We start from the raw sequence: 24,255 nt of genomic DNA, 5'->3' as shown, positions 1-24,255 counted from the left end.
AAATAGTAATAGCATTATCTTAGGTCAAGTAAGAGCTGGGCTTGCTCACCAACTAAAAGCATCTGTAAAGCTAGTCCTAGGAGTCAGGGAAGGGGGCTCTGAAAGCCCACACTTTCCCTTGGTCCCTGGAGCTCTGTGCCATGCAAGCCACTTTCCTGCTACTGAAAGAGAAACAGCAGAACACGAGTTTTCCATCCACCACAGCAGTAGCCAGGGCGTTTGGGACAAGTAAATAACCACTTTTACAGGAGAGCCTGCCACCAGAGGGCATTCCAGACTCTCAGGGCCAAGACACCGGGATTCCAGCCCTCACCCATGCCACCTGTGCCCCTTCCTGCTGCTCCCACCACCATCAACAAGCCAGAAGGGAGATGAAATTGGCAGGTCCCAAGCAGATGTGCATACTGCTAAGAGAGAGAGGGCAAAAGTGCAGTCAGTCCTGGACTACAGGCTGTCCACCTTGATTCCTTTTCATACCAGAGTTGTCCTGGAGACACCAAATGGAGCATCCAAAACAGCACTAGGGAGTGAGCTTCTTCCCCACCCCAGGCAATAAAGAGATCCAGTGCTCAAGATTCCTTCTATTTTGCTTAGAAGCATACATGTACCCTGGGCTGCATGGGGGTAGCCATCATACTCTCTTCCAGTCCCACACTGATTCCTTGTGGATGACCACTTTGCTTCTTTCCACAAATAAATAATAACATGCTACAGAAGACAAGAAGGCAGCTTTGGTTGGATAGTGCTCTCAGCAGCATGGGCTTAAGATTATGCACAGCCAAGGACATACGTTGTCCATAAGAGGTCCTTATCGCACCAGAAAGATATTTAGAGGGTGTTGGTTGCATATGTGCTCCCTTAGTCCCCTGTTGAGCATTAAGTGCGACTGCTGCATTCTCAAGCAAGGTGCTCTGCTGACCTCCAAGTCCCTGGGCCCAAGTGTTCACTATGACAGATCACACAGCATCCAAGTATCTGCCAGGGGTACAATCAAGCCAGTTGGCTGTGACCAAGCCCTGGACTATGAGCTCCTTGGCACACAAGAGTCAATGGGATTCAGCAATGAGGGGACTGTTGCAAGCATGTTAAAAACAAAGTCATGTTCATCATCAAATAAACTGATAAAACCTTACTGAAAGAATTTTCTTTCTTACATGTCTCAAAAGTCTTATAAATAAAGAATAAATTAATACAATTTTCTCTTCTGATCAGCCACGTAGAGAAGTACATGTGCCTCTTTGTACTACAAATATGGATTTTTATATGCTAGCTTACTACCACCAGTCGATGCTATCTAGCTGGAGCAGCTGAAGATATCACCTACCCACCAGCTTTTTTACTGCTAGGTAGATCTGCTGGCATAGTAGAAATTGTATATCCGCACCCCCCAAATTTACTCCAGCGAAGGACTAGCCAAGCTAATTTAATCCATGCCCATCAGCTTATTGCACTGAATCCAAGCAGAGGCACTAGAATGATAACAATAAACCACGGTCAGACAGTCAAACACTGGTCACAGAAATATAACACTGAGATGACAAAAGGCTTCTCTTGCTCAACATTATTCTCAGACTAAACCCAAAACACAGCACTGCACCAGCTACTAGGAAGAAAATTAACTCTATCCCAGCCGAAACCAGGCTCTAATAAAAGAACAAAAAAGGCAAGGAAGAAAAGAAAAAAATGAAAGTAAAAATGAGCAAAAAGTAAGACTCCTGCTCTACCCTAGGAAAGTAACTGCCTCACCTCCCCAGCTTTCTGCAGCAGGGTGAGACCAAGGGGTAGGAAATGCCTGGAAACACAAACTATAAAAGGCCAAGATTTTTATTTGAGGGAGAAGCAGAAGGGCAGAGAAAAGCAGCCCCCACCTCAGCTCCAGTTTCCCTGCCCAAGAGCTCTCAAGCCGATGCACCCTCACCCCTGGGACTAGAACCACAGTGACGGGGGCCAGCACTGGGGGCATCAGATCTGTGGTTTGGAATTCCGTGCTCACAGCTAATCTAGGGTACAACTGCTATGGGGCAACACTTTGTATACGCGGCAATGAAGACTGGCAATGCTTATCGATAAAGACAGTCAGTCTGGTGAAATTTTGCTCTAAGGTTTGAAACTCTCCTAGCTTCTGCTAAGCACTCCCACCACTGAAAGGTCTAATTCCCAGTTTAAATTCCATCAACATTCTGAATTGAAAGTATGAAACTTCTGTCTCTCACAGGACAGGCTTTGATGTGTTTGTACTCTTTCCCAGTTTCAGCCACTTGCATACAGCTTCCTTTGAGGAGTCCTGTAAGGCTTGCATGCACTTTATTTCCATGGTAGTGCATGATGCGGTATCTATTAGGATTACCACCTTCATTTCTGCTAAGCTCTGATAGCAGGACTATCAGAGCCTTTGGAAACGTTTGTTTTCTGATAAGAGGGCCGCATGGGAAAATGCTCAAAGCTGAGAAAACCATATTTGAAGGGAACATAATTTTTCTGTAAGGACAGCAAATTCTTGTTGCTTTAATCACAGGGACAGAGAGAACAGACATTGGCAAGTTAAAGACACTCAGAGATGGTAAAATGCATCACGACCCAGTGGTAATGCAGAAGGCAGTAATCGCATTATTATTTTCTTGTCAGCCAAAACTTTAATTGCTTATGTTATGATAATTGTATTTAATGCCATATACTTACAACTGCTTATAGAGAACACAGTACATACAGTGCATTGTAAACATTTCTGCACATTCAGTATCAGCTCAGACTCCTGCTCATGCCTAGCTGCTTCCTGAACATGAATGCTGCCTGCATTGTTATATAAACAAGTGATTAAAGATAGATTACTTTTCTTAATGTATCACATTTTTCTGTAAACAGTGAAAGTCACATGAGCAATGCAAATGCACTGCAATGAACCACACTAAAGTCTGAAGTACATACATCATGTAAAGCTACATCATGTAGCTAAGTCATGTTAAAATCCAGTGAGCTAGGCCTCGGGTATGCAGATTTCAGCAAGCAATCTCAGAACATGGCATTAAATTGCAGTGAAAGTTGCTGGGGTTTTCTTTTAAGTAATGGTTTCCCTTTTTATCTTCCACATGTTACTGGAGTTGAGAATGAAGTAAGCTATTCCTCTTCATTGGTATTTGATGCATTCCTACTTTGTAAGTAATACAAGAGACTGTAGCATGCAGAGAACTGTAGTGCCAGTGACCCATCTGCGTAGCCCCTTTAAGCTAAAGGGAACTTGCCCATGTGAATGTTTCACAAGATGCCTTAGGGAGAGACTTGGAATTACTTCAGAGTCACATAAAATAACTGCATACCTTTTTGCACACTCATAGTTGAAGACAGTATCAGCATTCCCAACTACCATCTCCTTTAAGTATAAAAGTGGCAACTGCTGCCAGTGTACTTTGTCCCAACACTGACTGGAGCCGGATGCCCTGGGAACACTCTGGATACCACAGCAGGGCACTCGAGTGCCTTGAGCCCTTTCACCAGTGCTGCTGAAAGCAGTTGTTTGCCTTTTCCTTGTACTTTGATCCTTGTTTCCACTTTCACACTGCCTCTTTCTCCTGTTGTCAGCACAAATATTGGTGCAGCCACCCACTAAACTGAAATGATGAATGCACCTGAGTTTAAACTTCACTACAGCACATGTAAGTACTTATAAACTATACCGTGTCTCTAATGTGGCTCATGGCAGCTGCACCAGTGCTTATGCTGAAAAGACATGAAGCAGCCCAAGGCCAGAAAGAAAAGCCAAGAGCCAGACAGGCTGTGTCAATTCTTTCTGTAGCATGCTGAACTCCATCATAAAAAATGTGTGCTCTAGTCACGGACTGAGGTTTCTTAGTTTTATGCAAATACTTACAATGATATCAAATCAGGCATGGATACAGCTATACCTATGTGAAATTGCCTTGCACTGGCAAAGACTTTCCCATTTCTGAACCTGTTGCTGACATACTGCCTGTAAGGCACAGCTGGAATCCAAACCAGCCCCTAGACCATGGGAAAGTTGATTTGGTGACTGCCTGGTTTGCCTTAAACCCTAGACAGCATGAGAGACACCACCAAGGCAGTCGAACCCACGTAACCAGCCTCAGTAACAACTTGCTGCATACAATTTCCAAAGCCCACGTCAAACCCCAAGGTCTACATGATTGCAAGGCCTGGTAACCACAAAGAAGTTGCCAGTAAGCACGAGAATGGATGAGCACAGTCCTGCTCTTCAGACATCTAATTATAATGGCTTTTGGAGAAATTAAACTGAAATGATCTGAGCTAATTGGAGTAAAGTAATTGCTTGACCTAACAATTGCTATGTAACAGAACCTATTAAGCAGGGTTGGTGGGAAAACACTGAAAGTTAGTTTATCATCTGTTTTGCAGCAAAGATGCAGTCTTGCAAGCACAGGCGGCATTTAGGCTTTGTCAGATTCTCCAGGCCCAGGCCAGTTAGCTTGCACATAAAACATCAGACAAAGTATTTCTGGGTGTGGACAAGAGCACAGTTACCGAACAAGTACCTGCTTGAACTTTCCTGTGAAAACCAAGCCCTGGCAAGAAGTTAAGGTATGTAAAATGCGCTACTACTTCTCATTTAAAATAGTGTTGGCACAAGAGTCGGGGTGTTTCCACTTGCTGACCATGCATGACTAAGCTATTCTGCATATTAAATACATAGGATAAATGGTTGGAAAACAGCATCTATAACCAAGTAAATATCGCTCCTGACATCTACAATCAGTCCTAAATACCCTCCTGGCCACAATACTCTACACAGGCATGACTTCCAGGCTTCATTATTGTACCTTCCAAGCCTGAGAAAGGTGCAAGAAAGCAAACTGACAGTAAGACTTCCTGTGTGGCATCAAACAAACTTTCAAACTTGCACTCTGCTTATGCCACAGCAACATAAAACTAATAACACTTACTTGGTGACCTCACTGGGGTAGGCTTTTGGATTTAATACCCAAAACACAGTATCTTTCAAAAGACTCATTATTGGTATCTGGACATCTGGCAAGAACACGTGGATCAGTCAAGTAACTCATTAGACAGATGACAAAGTAGTTGTACAGTTACTAGTTACTTGCAGAAAACCTAAATTCACATTTCTTTGCAAAATGGACACACATTTAACCTCAGTGACAGCATTGTTACATACTTCTTTACTTAAAATATATACATATTGAAAATTACTTTAGGTAGGAATTTGACTACAAAAATTAGTTTATTTCACTTATTCCTTCAAGAGTGTACTTTGGTGTGTCAGGTTTTGTGGATTTTTCTGCAAAAAAGAGTTTTTATACAAAATGCAGTATTTAAATAAAGCTTGCACAGTAATTCCTACCTTTCCCCTCCCTTCCTGAAACACTAGCAATTAAGCACTTAGATGGTGGTGATCCTTAGTGGGGGAAAAGACATTTATTCATCTTATATGGAGGAGGACAGTGTAGCAAAAAAGGTAAGCTTTACCTATAAATCACTACCTTAAGGAACATACACTAAACAAGCAGTTGTTGCTTCTTGACCAGGCAACTTTCATGACTTTCCTACTGATCCAAATGGAATTTTACCCTTATTAATAACTTGCCAGATTCACTCACAGGCAAGTTTAGGCAGCATGGAGTCAAAGGAGAGAATGAGGAATGTAATATTCTGGCATAAAAACAAGTGCTTCTTAAAGGCAAAGTATCTTTTCTGTAACTATAATATGGAACTTAAATTAAGACTGAATGATTTTTTTTTTAATTGGCTACTTAAACCTGTGATGTTTAGAAACCCTTCTCTCCACTTTTTTTCATGAAGGTATTACTGTTTTCTTAGGTGGTTTTACTTCTTTTTTTCACGTGCAGTGACAATTATATGGAACTTTTGGTCAAAAGCACCTGAGTTTCAGTTCATTCTAGAATTAGCTGTATTCCTGTCAAAAATAGAAGCAATAATAATTTAATAAGTACCGTATTTTTTCAGCATTATAACCACCAGTTTCACCAATGGATTATATGGCTGCTTTCAGACCACAGTGTAACATGCATCACTAGATTAGTAACAACATAGTTAAAATGGTAAAAAAGCATCACATGCACATACACCCACAATACCTCAAAAGCACAGAATGATGTAGTTGATAGAAGACAGGTTTAAGTTTGCACATGCTCGCTGTCACTTCCTAAGTACTGGGGCATCCTTCAGTGTGCTCTGATTTATGTGGACTGTGACAGATAACAAGTTATCAAAAGTACCAGCTGGGTACCAGGCTCCAAAAATTAATTACTAAGCTCGCATCCATGGGATCAATCTATAGTGGTCTCATCCTTAACTGGTTTAGGTAGATTAGTATTTTCATTATAAAATAAATACCCAAACTCTCCACGCCACAGGAGGTAACAAGGACTCCACAACCAACCCGGTTTAAAGAACGTGCTCTTCTTCCCTCCTGTTTTCCTGCATGGTAAACTGGGGAGCAGAAGGAACATACATTCATGTACATACATGAATTACCACAACACCTGCATTAACAGATTGTTCTGAAGCCTGTGTTAACTGTAACATTCAAGTGCATTTTATTAAGAGTTATAAAATCTATACAATCTTAAAATACAGCGCATTTCACACACAGGTTGAAAGACCTCATTGGTATCACTACAGCACCGAACAGATGATGCACTTCCTATCAAATCAGCCAGGAAAACCCCAAACTATCCTATTTCAGATTACAATCTCTTTCAACACCCCACTGCTTAAGGCAATATTTCTAGTACCTGAGTTGTTTTTCTTAATTTCACAATGTTTTGAATCACCGTGGTGGGGGCTCAGAGAGGAATGATTGTGCACACTTTTCAAAATACAGAACTAGCAAGAAAAATGTCGGTGGTCAAACTGTAAACCTTGCATTAAAAATATGTAAAAGAAAAAATTTGGTACTTACAAAACTGAATAGAGCCTATTCAAGATAAAAATCTTGAATCTAAAGTGAGATCAAGTAAAAACCCAGCACTTCATTTCATAATGTACTTCACTTTCACCATACTTGAAAGTCATGCAAAAAATGATGCCTGTTTCTTCATGCTTACACCACTGTTATGTCACCAATCTTGTGTGCGATGTCATACTATAAAAAGAAAGAATATCATTAATCTACATTAACAAGAGGCTAGACACTGTAATATACAGTAATTAAATGCATAATTCAGATCATAACCCAAGTTATGGTCATTCAGATTCCATTTACCAGTGTCTTGAAGAAAACCAGTGCAGTGGAAATCAACTCCTTTTATCAGTGAACTTTAAATTACAAAGTTTAACTTAACAGCAGTTTTTCAGTATCTTCACATAGGTTATTTGAAAATCCTTGTTGATTTCCCTGTGCACACCTTCTGCAATCCATTTTCAAAGAATCTGTTGAGATGTCTCTTTCTTCAATTTCATACCAGTAACTTGAATTATCAACCCCACATTATTGTTGTTTACTGCCGTAAACACGGAGTTTTCTCCATGAATCCAGTGAATCATACCAATCTGATACTTCCTTGTTTCACCATTTCATTAAAAGCCAGTTCTAGTTCCTTGACTATTTTTGTTCACTTTTTCTGGAGATACTTTTTTGCACAAAGATAATAAAACCCCCAATTCTTTCCAATTACAGTTCTTTATCAGCTCTGTATTCTCGGATGTCATATTCCAAAGAATTTTTGCTACCACTCCATGCTGCAAAACTCCCTTTTCTATATGTTGCCTGTACTCAAACTCTGCTGACAGTCAACACTATTATATTTCCAAGCATGATACTCTTAACAGAAAACAACTCTTCCTAATTAATAGTCCACAAATGTATATGGATATATTGCATTTACTAGAAACAACTAATTTTCTTACTCCACCATTTCAGCTTATTACACGCTTTTGTATCATTACACCAGTCCTCACAGTTGTTTATATCTTGCTGCAATGCCACTATGGTTTCCCTGTAAAACCAGTAATTACAAAATCTGACTCAGGCTACCTCTGTAACACCTTCTTCCTTGCAAACTGTCACACTGTAATTAGAAATATACATCAAATAAGATCTTCTAGTTGCATGTGACACTAAAAATAATTGAGTATCTTAGAAAACTTTGCTTGGAAGCATAACAAATCAGTACCGTTTGGCATTAAATCACCACATTTGCCTTCTTTCTATTTAAAGCTACTATCTAGCATGAGAAGCTCTTTTATAGTTTCATTCTGGCTGTTGTTTATGTACTGATTTGGGGCTGAACACTGAGGCAAGAAGCACCCTTTCCGTCTGTGTTCCTGCCTTTGCACCATGGCTAACACAATGCTCCTGCTTCCCACCTCTTGCATTAACAGCTCTGGAACAGACAACTAATTAATAATTAGTAAACGTATGCTTTTTAAATAAAGATTAACCTGCTCCCACATAGCTCATCTTATCTCACACTATTGGAAAAGCCCAAAGAAACAAAGCTTTCACATTCCAAAACATTTATAAATTGAGCTATTCCCAGGGATAAGGCAGGCACACGAGTAAAGGCTCACGTAACAACGGCTCTCCATAAAACACATCTTGTTCACTCCCTTTCATGAATGAGTCAAGAGACAACACATCCTGTCTATGAAGAAAAAAGTCTGCTATATGACACAGACAGTCAAGCTGGGATGGGGTGAGAGCTTTTGATCCCCAGTTGTTTGGAAAAGCCAAATATTTAAACTCAGATGCTTCAATGAGCTAGGACAAAAGGGAACAAATACAACATAATCTGTTCTCCTTTGCCTGCACTGTCCTGATGCTTTCAGTCTTGATTTTCTTCTTCTTTCCTTCTCAGCTAACTAAATCTCTAGCAGTAAAAAGAAAAATGCAGTCTGGCAAGTGAACCCTAGCACGCAGCCAGAGGTTATTCATGCAGCTGTGATATAGCACAAAAAACAACAAACCTACCCACCAATGTTGTAACTTATAAACAAGATGGGGTAACTCTTTTGGATGTTGCAAGGAAAAATACCAATTAATGAGAAACTACTGTCTGCCCAGGTACTTGCAATCATAAACGTATTACCTTTAAGCTGGAAAAACACTGCCCTACTTTTATTTTTACTATAACTTGAAATACCCAGGTAGTGCTGGAAGTATTGACGGAGTGACTACTGTCAGGACAGAATTAAAAGTCGTCAAGCAGCAGGGGCAGAGACAACCACAGACAGTCTGACTGAGATAACTAAATACATGTATCTGAAAATTTTCTAAGATGAACAGGGAAACTTTAGATTGGATATAAGAAGGAAGTTCTTTAATGTAATGGGTGGTGAGGCACTGGAATGTGTTGCCCAGGGAGGTTGTGAATGCTCCATCCCTGGCAGTGTTCAAGGCCAGGTTGGACAGAGCCTTGGGTAGCATGGTTTAGTGTGAAGTGTCCCTGCCCATGGCAGAGGGGTTGGAACTAGATGATCTTAAGGTCCTTTCCAGCCCTAACTATTCTATGATTCTATGATGAAAGGAGCAAAAATAAGCACTAGATGGGTAGCTGGTAAGACTGAAAACACTCATCAAGGCTGGCTTTAAAAAAATGACAGTGTGATGGGAAACTGTAGTTCCTGAAGTTCCTAAAAGTGAACAGAACTATCTCCATTCTAACAGATGTGAAAGCCCAGGAATATGGCAATGTCAACATTAAAGAACAACAAAAAAAAAAAGAACCACCCAAAAAAATCCTACAGCTAAGTCATGACAGAGTGAGGACATCAACCCTAATCCTCCACTTTGTTCATCAGGCTCCCTTGCCTTGGGATTCTTTTATTATTGCAAGTGAGTGAGCTTCTATTAGTCACATCAAGCATTAAGGATGTCCTAAGCTTCCTTCTGTGTTCAGCAAAGTTTCGACCACCCCCACGTACAAACCATAAAGCCAGCAGCAAGTTAACTAGTTAATATGGCTAGCAGAGACATGGGATGTTGTTAGGGTAAAATTCACATGTGCAATACAATGACCTGATTTTCACTGTCAGTTGGATACTGCACTCAGAGTGCTGACTAAAACCCTAGCTTGCTCAGGTAACAGCAGGGGCAGGGAAATTATGCTAATTCAGGCCACAAAAAGAACTATTGAGCATAAAGGCTCTAACACTCCTTCCAGCTCTTTCATCTTGGAATAAAAAATTTTAGTGGGTTGCCTGAGATTCCTGCCTGCCCACCCAGTCCACGCACTATTAAAAATATGATATTCATATACCCTATTTAAATAATACACCTAAACTACTCCAAGTAGCAACATAACCTTGATTTTAAACACGACTGATGTTCAGAACTTTGATGCCTTTCAAGTACACAAGTCTTGCATGACCACAACTGTATGTTATCTGTACAAGAATCACAATTTTCATTGTCTTGCTCCTAAAAGCAAACCAACAGATAGAATTACAATGCGTCTGGGGAATTTTTTGCTCCTGAATGAGTGGCAAATGAAGAAACATCACTCGTTACCTTAACTTCAGTCTGAAGGAAACTGGCATTTTAATGGCTAACTCTAAGCTCACGTCTATACTAGGCAATCAGGCTTCAGTTATACTTTTTTGGGGGGGTTGGTTTGGGGTTTTTTTTGGTAAATAAAAGGGCTGTAGAAGTATGTACTTCCAGCCTATCAGTAGTGTGCATAAAGGTACAATAGCATTTCCCACAGGGCTGTTAAAACCTATCAAGAACCACATTCATACTTCAGCTGCACATTATGGTTAATGATCTTCATGCAATTTACAGCTTTTTGTCAGAGCTTACAGAGAAACACAAAATGTCCTTAATTGATGCAGATTACAATGACCATTTTCACACCTAAATTATTTTCCCAAACAAGCAATAAGAAAATAACTTTGTGGCACCTAAGAGGGTTATTTTGCTTTCTGCTGGAAAAATATAACATCACTTAGCTGCAAAACACCAGTGAAACCCTATGGTCACGCTTAGCTGCAGAGGAGAAGGGATCAGGGCTGCCACAGCATCAGCCGCTAGAGGGCGTTGAGTATTCCCAAACACAACATTTACTTTCCTTCAATACAAAGCACTCACATTGAGCCATGTTTTTTCCCAAATGGGCTAGAGACAGTATGTGAGACCACAGCATTTTCTGCATCTTAAGTGGGGATTAAAAGTCATTAAATTAAATAGGTTACTTAAGGAGGTCACCCAAACCACAACTGAAGTTTGAAACAAGAGAAATAAATAATTCCTAAGCAATTTCATATTGATTACAGAATGAACACAAGGACAAAACTAGGGCAAGACCAAACAGTTCATTTCAAGCTGCATCCTTTTAGGAAGCTCTAATTTTTCTTGTGTGCCAACAAGAAACGGTAAAGAATAAATAATGCAAGCTGTATGTACTTTATAGCTCTTACAGCTGAGATGATCTGCTTCTGGTCTTGACAGTTACAGGATTGGAAGTGACATGGAAGGGCATTTTATTTATCTGGATAAGAAGTTCAATGCTGGCAGCCACACCATAAGCTCTTTGACATGTTCCACAAAGCACCAGCTGTGCCCCAGAGTTAGCACCTTTTTCACCAGTCACAATTCAGTAATTTTATGTATTGTCACCAGTTGACTTTTTTTCTAGTCTGTGTTTCCCTTTCTCAGTTTCCTTCCCACCTGAGCTATTCTACTGATAAATGGAATTGTAAGTAGTAATTTTACCGTGATTTCCTACAGCTAAGTAAGGCATAGCACAAGTGTTTTGACTTCAGCGAGTGGTTTCTTAGAAACACCTCCCACTCAGACTCCTAGTGAGTCATCTGTGAGTTGCTGATGATGACGACTGCGGTCAGAAACCTCAAACACTGACAATGGACGCACCGCTGCACACTTTAACTTCTGTGAAATCTGACTAATCCTGACTGCTGTTTCACAAGTAAAATACTACTAAAGCAATATAAAGCAGCAAGGGAGATTCCGTTTCCTGTATGGGGTAATAGTTTCATTTACAAATCACGGCACAGGCTAAGTCATAAGCTATGAAAAGGTGTTACTTCACTTGTACAGCAGTAACTGGACACATCAAACAAAATCTCAAGTTTCTATTCACATAGAATGTAACTTGCAAAACTGACATAATTGAAAGCTATTACACTAATGGTACTAAATCACTTTTATGGCTCTTTACCATCTGATTTAATACTCCTTGATACCACATTCTGAATGAGTTGCTACCTAACCTGAGTGACCACTGCACCCCCGAAGATGTCTGTGTCCAGAGCACCAAGAAAGCTATACTGTCACCGTTTGCCTTGGATGGGGTGTTCAGGAGACTCTAGTCTACAGTTTCTTCTGCCTGGGTCTTTAAACATTATTCCTAGTAATAAAAGAACCAAAAGCATCACATGCAGAAATTACGCATGATAGGAAGAGTACAAGTACTCCACAATTTAAGTAATTAAAGTATACTGGCTATATAAGCAACTCTAAATGCAAAAAAGTTTTGTAGGCTGTTTGAAAACCCTTAAATCAGATGCTGCTGGAAACCAGAGTAGGGAAGGGCTCCAAGAAGTCGCACTTGCATTTGTGCTTCCAGAATTCAGGTCCCTCCTACAAAACTTGCCTCAAGCTGATCAGACTCAATGGTTTCCTCTCCCCATTTTGTAATTAGGAAAAATGCTCTGGGAAAAGAGTGCAATACCCTTCAGGTACAGCGCCCAACTTCTGTCCCGCCTGCCCACAGCTCTCAGAATCACAGCATCTAGCCCTGAGAAGCAGGACAACTGTCATCACATCACACAGCTTTCTGCGCTTCCCAGCGGACATACTGCCCCCAGAGGTTTTTTCCCTGAAGAAAAAATTAGATTACTGAAGGTAAAATGATGTGCTTTCAGATGTTAACATCTAACATTGCCATGTTTTAAAGTTGTTACACAATCAAGTTGTATAACCATTAACATGCTTAACTTCTTTATAAAGCTACTCCCCTCCAGCCACCTAGCTCTCCTAGAGTCATACAAGGTTCCTGTATGAGTTGCACAACTTTCCTCATGTTTCCTGAATAATACGGTAGAACTGTCCTTCATCTGTTTCTTTTCTAGACAGCACTGACCACAGAAATTTCAGTGACTGTTCTAATCTACTGAACAGCAGCAGCTGCTGCCACTAAAGGCTATTAACTTTGCATATTCAAAGCAACCTCCAGTACTCAACAGCTGAAAGGTGAAGACTTCAAGATACCAACTTATGAGGGTGTCACTAACACTGGCATACAACAATATGAAAATCCAAGGATCCTTAAAAGACCATGTTTTCAGAAACTTGACTTCAAATGGCAGTCAGAAGCAGGGCCAACACAATCCTCCATGCCAGTTTTCTGCCAGGTTGGTTATTTTACAAAATTAAACGTTCATATTCTCCTGACAGCTGAGCCTGTCACATTCTGTAAAAAGCCTAAAGGAAGTTAAACAAGCAACAGAATCATCATAACTGAAGTGCACACATTATTTTTACATTAAGGTGCAAGTCTTAAGGCAATAACTGAAGATGCGAGCAATCACCTAGAGTCATCCCACAAGTGAAAGGTAATTTTAGAATGAGACTTGAAAAGGTATGCAAGATTCCCAGCTTCTTTCACAGTACTCTTGCTTTTGCTCCTTGATCAGCCATTTTCTTGGTGAACTCTTTTGGTTTTTTTTTTGGGTTTTACACACAAGAAAGCCAGGCTAAGCTGTTGTCACCAACTGTCTTTTTTTAAATGGTGTTAATTAATTGCCCCTCAGCCTTACCAGAACTTGAAAGCACCCAAGCACCTGAGAAGTAAATTTGAAATAGTTCTGAAGCTCATTTTTGAAGGTTAAAGTACACAAAGGTGTTCAGAGAGAAAAATGAAACAAAACCAAAACAGCAAGACAAACCTTTAAAGAAACTCTATCCAAGGCATTGTCTAATATATATATGTAAGGACCACAAAGGTTTTGTGTAACAGCCACATGATCAGTGCCCTCTGTTCTTTCAGGACAGTCTCAGGAAAGCACTAGCTGCTTTACTGGAATTCCCACAGATAAGCTGGAGGCACTTTGCTCCTCTGATTCACAGTCATCTCCAAATAAAAGATGTTTAGCAGCTGCAGCATACAAGTGACATCTGCAACAGATATGCCACCTTTGGAAAGGACTGCAGTCCGGACTTAAGCCTTGATGCTAAAGGTGTAGAAAGGTTTCTTGGAGCTCTATGAATACTATATTCATATCACCCAAAAAGATCTATGCTGGATTAGCCTGAAGACCTGAACTCCTGTGCTCTTAGAGAAGTCATCAGTGGAAGACCTGCTACTTTTGTGCAAGACAATAGAAGCCAGGCTTGGTCAGCAGCTTCTGTAGCGGGTGGTATGCCTGGTAATTTAGGTATCCTAGAATAACAGGGTACTTTGTCTTAGTGCAGGAACTAATGATTAAAAACGGATAACTATTTTGTGAAAACTTACATGACTGCTTATCCCTGCTTCAGACCTCTGATTCCACAAACTAGAAGAAAATACTTGAAAACATGCAAGAAAGCACTTGGAAGCTGCTAGCCATGTTCACCACTGATATTTAGAAAGCACCTGATTTATGTCCTAGTTTTTGCTAAATTTTCTGTGTTTTTATTGCATGAAACAAATATGAGCCTTCATTTTTATTAGGTTTCCATATGTATTTACGCACAAGTTTTAATCTGAAATGAGATAAACTCCCAAAGGCTTTCCCACTAGTACATCATATGCTTGTGCACACACTTATGAAGCGTTTTTATATACACACAAAGTTACTGAAACATCTGGCATGGCTCAGGTACACATTAACATATGAAGATAGGCACACATTATAATATATAAAGATATGCAGACTTTATGAACAACTGTAAGCTAATTAGGCCTCCAATGATACATATGCCATTAATGCAAACAGAGCCCATAAGAGGCCACAGAATCATAGAATAGTTTGGAAAGGACCTTCAAAGGTCATCTAGCCCCCCAGCCTGTCTCCTATAACTAAGTATGTGCCCAAAGGCAATGCTGGAGAAACTGCATTCATCTTAACATAAAACTACAAGGACAGCCGTCAACTGGTTTGCAAGGCTAAGGGAAGGGGTGTAGCCCAGTCAACTTCATCTGAACCAAAAAAAGATGCCTATTAGTTGACTATAAAACCAAGTGTTCTATCAACATGCTTTGAGTGCTGTAAAGGTGCTTCTTTGAATTTTGAAAGACAAGAATTTATCAGTTGCAGGAGTTTTTGGTCTACATAAAGAGAGATGAATTTTAAAGTTCCTTTCCAGGCTTATGTTTTGGAGTAACTGTTGAGATCATTCTGGTATGTTTTTAAAACTGATCACCACATTTGTATATCTACAATCAGAAACCACAAATAAGAGCATGTTTTAAAACATACAAAGTTTTACTTCCTTCAGAATTTAAGTGGGGGGCAAGAAATAAAATTATTAATGCCAGTGTGGTATACACAGCTATATTTATTAGTTCACCTCCAATTACGTCAAAAGAAAGCTGAAGCCATACACAAGAGCTGGTTTAAAATAAAGACAGACTACTGTTTTTTCCAACAGTTTTATTTCAAAAAGTACACAAGTCTGTCATGGAACTACAGCATTTTAAAATCTTGTATTTTGTTTTTACAAATTCACTCACAACACTTGTATTTCAAAATCCCATTCCCCCCAGAAGTGTGAATATAAAACCTCATACTAAAATTCACATCAATATTCAAGTCCATGCTTTGTGCATGAGAAGCATAATGTAACATCATAACATTTTGGATTTCAGGAAATATTTATTATTGCTCTGGTTTCAGTTGAGCTGTGCCTCAATGCTAGAGGACCAATACCCAAAGGGTCCCACAAAGCACCTATAAAGTGTGTAAAACAAAGTTTAAGTGAAAAAAGTAGCATTTTGTCTTCAGACTGGAACAAAGATCTAAAGTGATCCAGAATATACACTGTTAAGAACAAAACCAAAAGCTTATCACAGAAGTCAGTAATATACAATATTCAACATTACAGAAAAATTCGCAATTAAGAAGTCTTACTTGTACTATTAAGCACGAAGCATACACCTAATATGAATGCAACTATCAGAGCTGATAAAGATGTATGCATTGTACATTTCTTTAGAGTCATGGTTTACTCCTCCAACAAGGCATTTCTGTGCACTACAGTTTTGGAGGAAGTATTCCTTTTTAGGTAAATATCACACAAATATCTTTAAATATCCATTTCAGAAGGTTTATGAAAATGCTTGCAATGTATGGACAAGTGTTACATAACCTCTACAGCATTACAAGTCTAACACTTTATTCACACCATGCTAAAACCAAGGGGTTTCTTCTCTCTCTATATATAGTATTCCTCAACAGGCAAGTTTACAGTCATGACATTAACTAGAGGTTTCTTGAGCTCACTGAGTATTTACATAATGGTACTGCTCTCCCCCGCCTTTTTTTTTTTTATATAAAATGAGACATTAAAAATGCCACCTTCTAACTCGTATATCAGCTGCCATTACTTCCTAAAACGTTTCTGTTAGCAAAGTTGTCTAACATTGGACACCTCACATATTTAACCAGATCATCTCCTACACAGCTAGAAATCACTGCTAAACTATAGTAGCTACTTTTGAGAATCATAGTCCAGTGTAAGTGAACAATCTACTGATGAAAGAAGTAATTTATAATAGGTAATATAATACTTATATAATAGTATAGTGTTTTCATAGTAGTGTCGCATCCATTCAAAAAGGCATGATGATAGCAACTTGAGGCAAAGTTTACCCCAAGTCAGAGGTTCTTTATTTCAGATAAGGACTATGTCAGATTCTATTTATTTTATTTTCCATGCAATTACATAAATAGACAGACACTGTCAAAGCTCCTAAGCCTAACAGCCAGGCTCTGAGGGCACATCATGCTGTCCTCTGGTTCTGTCCATTTATTTTGTACAAGCTGACAGAGCATTAAGCATGTGTAAACTCTGCTCTGTATGCTTTAACAAAACAGGTTTCTGTTCTTGAGTGTCCTAGGGCTTACCTAAGTACAGGGTCTCAGGCCAAACAAAGAAAGAAAAAAACCCCACAAAACCAATCAACAACAAAATACACCCACCACAAAACTAAAAGCAAACAAACATAACACAAAACTCACATACAATTTTACTTATGTCCACAGATGGCTAAGAACCAAATTCAGTAGGTTTGTTGCCTGGTTGCTTAGGTTTATAGCTCTCTCAGTCTGTGATTCAGTTTAGTTTTGTACTCAACTCGTACTTATTATAACTATACCCTTTCAATTAAGGAAGGCCTTAGTTTCAAGGTAAACAATCAGAGTATGATTAAAATCTTGCAAGTCTCTTCTATCATAATTAGATGCAAGAAGATGTCTCCTCATCTAGTGCTCTTCACAAGCATATGTTTGGCACGGTTACTAAACCTATTATTTACCACACAAGGAAAAGTCTATCATCCATCTTACTGGTACAACAACCGAATAGTTTCCAGAAACATGAACACTTAGATCATAATTAGCAACTGAAGAAGTAACTGACATTTGAAATACAGACCAATACAGAGACACTGAAGTAACATCCGAAAATAGGCATGAAGAGGTATTATAGTACATAAGAATCAAGAAATCAGATCACAGTGTCATGCTTTAAGAACTGTACCATCATCTAAGCACCTGTTCAAACAATAAGTTTAGGCACCAGAAATTTCATAAAAATTGAAGTTACAATCAGGCAAAGTTTATTGACAAGGCACACATGAAAGATAAAAAATCTGATCTCTAACAGTATCAGTTTACAATCTAAAAAAGTCTCAAATGTGTAAAACTGTAAAAGTCTAGAATACTTAATAGCCATTCAAGTTTCTAAATTCAGTATGAAGGGTATATTCTTTAATAGTGCCAGCCAAAAATTGTGCATCTAACTACAGATAGGACAAACATTAAGTAGTAAGCTGTAGAATTCACAGATCTGTAAGCAGCTACAAAAAAAGCAGACACTAAACCTAGAAGTTTGGGCAAATGTTTTCTCTCACACTGCTGCTACACACAAATAATCCTAACATTTTTCAACAGGCTATTCAGATTTCCTTCATCAACACCAGTGCCACATACTACAACCTTTAGAGTTTCCCAGAATTCCTTGCAGTTTAACATCTACAGCTAGAATTAGCCGAAGGGACTTTACCACCACTAACTCTAGCCCTCAGCACAGGATGAAGAACATAGAAAACAGGAAGGAAAAAAAAAATCCACAAAGATTCAAACTGCACTAAACTTTAAATTCAGCTTCCACAGGTATGCAATTATCAATCATCAGAAGCTATCAGAGCATGTGTAAAAGTAAGATAAGCAATTGTTCTGTTCCTCTTGTAATGCTTTAAAGCTTGCAAAACTGCAAAGATGGGGTTTTAATCTTAAAACACGAAATTTGCATCAACAATTCTGGATAACTAATTCGTCTCAGATTCTGGCTGCATGAAACTGGTGCTCTTGAAGTCTAAATGTCTGTTCATAATATTTAGGGCTATTGAGGAGGCACGGAGAAACAAGCTTTAAACTCCTTGTAAATTCATACTGCAAGACATTAGAATCTTAAGTAAAGGCTAACTACTGCTTACATGTGTAAGAAAAGATGTTTCCACAGTGATGCTGGAAGAAGGATAGTTATCAAATATCAGTTACTTAACAGCTTTTATTAAAAAGCCATGGAGCCTCTAAGCAATCGGTTTGGAAAAAAAGTTAAGAACACTGCCTCAGAATCTAAACAGGCTTTGGAAAATGCAAGGTACAATTAACATAAGACCTGCATAAAGATACATATTCATTCTTACTGTGAGGCTAACATTTGATCTAGACATTTTAAAGGCTAGATACCAACAAGAAGAACCTGATAGGACCTCTTGCATCAGATAATCATAGAATCAGAGTGGTTTGTGTTGGAAAAGACCTTAAAGATTATCCAGCTCCACCCACCTGCCATAGGCAGGTTGTACTAGACCAGTCTGCTCAAAGCCCCATCCAACCTGGCCTTGAACACATCCAGGGATCCACAATGGCTTTGGACAACCTGTTTCAGTGTCTCACAAACCTCACAGTAAAGAATTTCTTCCTAATATCTAATCTAAATAGACAGACACATAGATAACATAAGTATTAAGTTACCTGACATGACTAGAACTAGTTATTACAGAAAAATTCATGTTTCAAAAGAACTTGCAAGGTCTCCTGTCACATTCCACTCACTGAAAATTTAAAATTCAGAATACTCATTAAATTAATTGAACCAAATAACTGGCAGCCCCTGAAAAAAGAGCTCAAGAAGTGCTCCAAACATTACCAGGTTAAAGAACTGCATAAATACTCAGTTTGAACAGAATTCAAAGTCATCCTCAGCATCTCAGCCACATGCCACAGACATCAGACAGTGGCCAAGTGTGAATATTTTTGTTTTCCAAAATTGAGGATAAAGTTTCAGGAACTCTGAGAAACTTCATGATCTACATATGAAATTCTTTTGTTACTTCTCACTTGTGCCTCACTGTTAAATATTCAGGACTGCACACCAGCTGACAGTGTCTCTTCAGTGACCTACCAGAGGTCCAAATACCTCCAGTGTCTGATATTTATTTAGGAATCTCAATGTTTTTAGCAAATAGTTCAGCTGTCATATACTAATAAGTTTAAAATTAAAAATTAAAATTGGTGGCTTTTCAAACTAACTTGTTCGTTTTCTTCAAGGAAAATTGCATGTCATTATTTAAATGAGGGATGGAACACAGCAGTTTTCTCTAATACTTACAATGAACATTTTAAAAACAGCATTTAAATTAATAATATTTTATACTATGGACCCGTCTTTGCTTTGTGCTGGAATCATCACAGGGACAGCTCCCATTCTACTTAAATTAGGTGCAGCTACCTTTGAAGGTGCAAAGGATGGGTTTTGACCAGGAGGACGTTCAAAGTCTTCACTTGGAACTTGGCTATATGGTGTTTTGGTATATCCTTCCATATTTGAGGGAGACATTGAACCCAGAGAAGAACGATTGCTGCCTATGTAGCTGCGGGCTGTTGAACTGCGACTTTTTGGAGGCGGGACATCTTCTCTGAAACAGACAAAAAGCCAGTTGCAGAACAAGAACTCAGTCACCATTATTATCTTGGAGTTTTCAAAACACATTTTCTGTTTGTTTCTTTCTATTCTGGCACAATAGCCAAAAGAGGCTCACATATTCAAGGGTTTGTTGTTTGTTTTTTTTAAATCAAGTATTCATTGCCTTTAAAAATCTAAAAAAAGATATGATCACCTACGCCATATGAAAAGTTCTCTGACAAGCTATTAGCATGTTAGTAAACTTTCCAGATTCACATAACTTATCTGCAGAAATACACATGTAAAAATTAATCTTCAAATAATACTGAAATATTACCTGATCTCATGATGTACTTCTTTCTCATATTTCTTCTCCCTCTGTTTCTTACAGCAACAGAAGACAAGAAAAGCCAGTATAAAAAGACCCAGCAGAGTTCCTATAATAGCTCCAACAATTACACCAGCTGTATTTATAGCTAGAATAGATAACAATACTCTTTGTTAAGTGTCAAACATATACGAGCAATTTCTTTCCTCAACATTAAAAACAGTATATTTCCATAAGATCCATTTTAATAGCATATTACTGAATCACAGGGGGTATGCCTCAATCACATGCATTTAAAACAGTAGTAAGAGTTCTGCATAAAGAGCAAAGTTTTGGGAAGTAAAGACTCGAAGTGGCAACAATCAGTTACACAACCGGGTCGTTTTTTCAACCTTTTAGGAGCTTAGAGAAAAAAGATTATTCAGTTTTCATACACAAAACCATTACACAGCAAACACTTACGAGGGGTGACGTTCAGCTCAATGGAACATTCATCAGTGCCAACTCTGTTTGAAGCAAAACAACTGTATGTACCAGAATAGTCTTGAGAGGCATTTTTCAAGAGAAGTTCCCCGGTATTTTTATCTATAAAAAACAAAAGAGAGAGTTTAACCATTTCCCAAAGTTTAATTCCATATTCAATACTACAGAACTATTAATCCAGAACACAGATAAAATCCTACCTAAAAATGCTGTACTAAAAAATATCCAAATAAAACCAAAAAAAAAAAAAGCTATTGTGTTGCAAAATACTATTATTTGTAAGTCTTTTACCTTAGACGACTGGAAAATTATTCCACATCCTTTGACTTAATATTAAGCCTATGGGCTAATTGCTCTGACAATGAATACAAACAGATGCTTAAACTAGCCAATTCTCTCATTCTATCAGAGAATTCTAAAATACAAAGTATTAACTGCATCACAGAAGTACCTCTTCTATCTCTCTAAACCGATTCTACATGAGCTCAGATGCCTGCAGAACACATGCTCAGCATGAGCTGGATCTAACCTGAGCACTGTACTCCACTGAGTGACCAAGTAAGTTTGTCTATGTGTAGGAGACAATCAGTGAAAACAAACAGTATTTCCCCAGGACTTTCAAAGCCATTGCCAGCTACCTTTGTAAGATTCTACTTCAGCTGGGTCTCATGCTTTAGTTGGCAATAGATTTGCCATCAGCACTGTCAGAAGTTGCATCACAGGAACAAAACACCACACAAATACCTGCTAAAAAAGTTAGGTAGTGTCTAGGTCCTTGTTAGTGTCCTCAAACCTACATTCAAAAGCCCAAAACAAACACTGTTTTATGAGTTAGTGCCACTTCTGCATATTTCCTCACTCATTCTCGCCCAGCACTGATAGCATCACTTTTTTGTTACAGTAAGACAAATATGGGATGTGAATAAATCAAACTGAAGCCACACCTGAATTTCTTGATGCATAAATTACACGGGGATAGAGGACCCTTATAAGGAAGGGCCACACACCTTCTTGTTCTCTCTCCTAGCCACTTTGGCTACTCTTAGACACGATACCACTTTGTCCTATATGTCCAACACAATCCGAGTTGGAATATGTCTATTTGTGAAAAGATTCTTAAACTATTTCACCTGGAAGGAACGCCTGCTATCTCAAACTTTAAGGTTTTCATAATTACAAAGAATACTAAAATAACTGGCACTGAGCAGCAGTTTTTAAAAAAATATTCCAGAATAATTTCACAAAAGCCAAAACTCACAAATTAACCTTCTACAATGAAGTTCTCGCAATAAAAATCCAGTACGACTATAATAATTTGGAATCAAAATAATATAATAATTCTGAATCAAAATTCAGAATATATAACTCTTTCCTGTATGCTCTTGTAAGAAGAGGGTAAGCCTTCTCTTTTGTTACTCTTGACAACTTTTCTTCTAAAGATGCATATCCTTTTTTAAACAAGTTTTGTCACTTGATCAGGAAGTGAAGACCTCAGTTCAATCTCTAATAAAATTCAAGCTTTTATCTCCACTTCCCTGAAGATAGCTCTAACACTAAATCTCGACTCTGCTCTGACTCTTCCCTGCTGTCCACTTGAGCACAAAAGCAGCCAGCATCAGCAAGCAAGATGATTCTGCAGCCTAATGGAAAGAATCTCAAATGCCTCAAAGCCCGAGACATTTCCCAGTATGAAAAAACAAACAAACAAAAAACAACAAAAATCTCAACCAACCAAAACCCAGCTCATTTCAAAGTTAGTTTTATTACCCAGTGAGAGGGCAGAAGTGACACTTGACTACTCTATATTAATACCAAGCATGAAATGCTCACAAGTCAAGCAAAAAAATATGAATGCAATCTTTCTTAAGTATTTGAGAGTAAATTTGACAGTACTCAGCGTGGAAGTAGCAGGAAGTTCCTGTATGCCAGATACTCCAGATACTCTCCTCCAGTTGTAAGACAAAAGTGGGGATCCTTCTTGTGATATGCATTTCAAGATGACATCTTTTCCAATCTCCTGTGATCCTTCGATGGAACATTTAGTTCTTGCTGGCTTTACTAATAAACAAAGTATCACTAAATTAATGACAGTCACAATCAAAATGCTTACTAGCTGTGTTCTAGTAGGTCAGTCCATTTTCCTAAAGACAAAGCTTGTGCACAAACCATTTCTATGCACATAAAGATTTTCTATGATATACAAAATCCAGGCATAGATTTTTTCAAAATCTTCATTATTCTGAAAATTATTCCCTTTATCCCCCAACAGAATGATGTCCACCCCTCCCAAAGCCACAGTAATGGATATAGATGCATCATCATAGATTCAATCTACCTTTGTCCAACATAAGTTTTCATTTTAGACAAAGATATGATGGAATGAACACATAAAAAATGTCACCGAAAATTAAAGAAAAGCATTATCTTACCAAGTACAGACAACTGTATTTTTTGGCTTTGAACTCCAGGAGCCTTCTTCACTTTGCACTGGTATGTGCCAGTGTCTGTGGACTTCAAATTCAAGATATCCAATGAACCATCACCAGATTTAGGATCAGGATTAGTAAACTGCATCCGCCCAGTCATAGCAGCATAATAATTATTATAGATCCTGTCTACAGCATACATAATTATCTATTAAAAAAAAAAAAATATTCAGAAATCCATTTGGCATGTAAGCATTCAAAATAATTTGGTATCTTCAAGTTCCTGACAGTTTTTTCTACTGTTCTAAAAAAAAATCCAAGAACCACGACAGCCAAATATCTCAATCTTCAGAATACTATCACACACAGTACTACGATGAATACTCCAATTAAACACCTGCCCAAGTAGCAGTATGTCAGCACTGACTTCTAACTGAAAGCTAACTGTTAAAAATTGCTCTGATTTCTTTCTGTAAATCATGCCTACCTGAAGGAGACAGATGACCAGATGACTAGAAGGAGTCATCTCATAAGGCTTCCAAAGGAAGAGTTATAAACTAAGAGAGTTAATATATTTAAAATTAAATCCTCCTAAATCAAGTTAAAAGGTACAATTAAAAATCATTTTAAAAAGGTACAAAACCATAAAAGTTTGTTTTCTGGAACTGCAGCATACTTAATTTGAGAGTTCTTCTTTAGAAGACAAGTTTATAGCACAAAATTTCTTGACAATTCCATACTTAACCTGCTATTCCAAAACTTCCACTACATTTCATGTAACTTGTACTTCAGAGCAATTTAAGATCACAAGCATCCCAACCTGAAAAGGTGGAAGTTTAAAAAGCCAGTAATAAAAGTTCATGCATTAACCTACTCACACAACTGAATTAATGCTGTCCAAAAAGTCTCTA

General features: G+C 38.4%; 1 protein-coding gene across 2 annotated transcripts in view; it reads right to left on the bottom strand.

Annotated features, from left to right (window-relative positions):
* Positions 1 to 6,542: 6,542 nt before the first annotated feature.
* The window catches only part of CXADR (CXADR Ig-like cell adhesion molecule), a 35,062-nt gene continuing 17,349 nt past the window's right edge, over positions 6,543 to 24,255 (bottom strand). Inside the window, exons 3-8 of one of the 2 annotated variants that reach the window (XM_062622117.1) lie at positions 23,348 to 23,552; positions 22,812 to 22,976; positions 20,898 to 21,020; positions 20,445 to 20,583; positions 19,934 to 20,120; positions 6,543 to 7,114 (exon numbers count right to left, since the gene is read on the bottom strand). In XM_062622117.1, the coding sequence (XP_062478101.1) occupies positions 7,073 to 7,114; positions 19,934 to 20,120; positions 20,445 to 20,583; positions 20,898 to 21,020; positions 22,812 to 22,976; positions 23,348 to 23,552 (861 nt within the window). In that variant the 3' untranslated portion in view covers positions 6,543 to 7,072. Of the gene's footprint in view, positions 7,115 to 15,454; positions 20,121 to 20,444; positions 20,584 to 20,897; positions 21,021 to 22,811; positions 22,977 to 23,347; positions 23,553 to 24,255 lie in introns of those variants that run through there. The other variant, XM_062622116.1, reaches the window with a different exon arrangement.

The sequence above is a fragment of the Pezoporus occidentalis genome, unplaced genomic scaffold (genome assembly GCF_034315485.1).
Source record: "Pezoporus occidentalis ecotype Australia unplaced genomic scaffold, CSIRO_AGI_Poc_V1 ctg24, whole genome shotgun sequence".
NCBI classification, from domain to species: domain Eukaryota; kingdom Metazoa; phylum Chordata; class Aves; order Psittaciformes; family Psittacidae; genus Pezoporus; species Pezoporus occidentalis.
The sequence above is the reverse complement of the archived record's forward strand: the minus strand, read 5'-3'. Positions and strand labels throughout refer to the sequence as shown.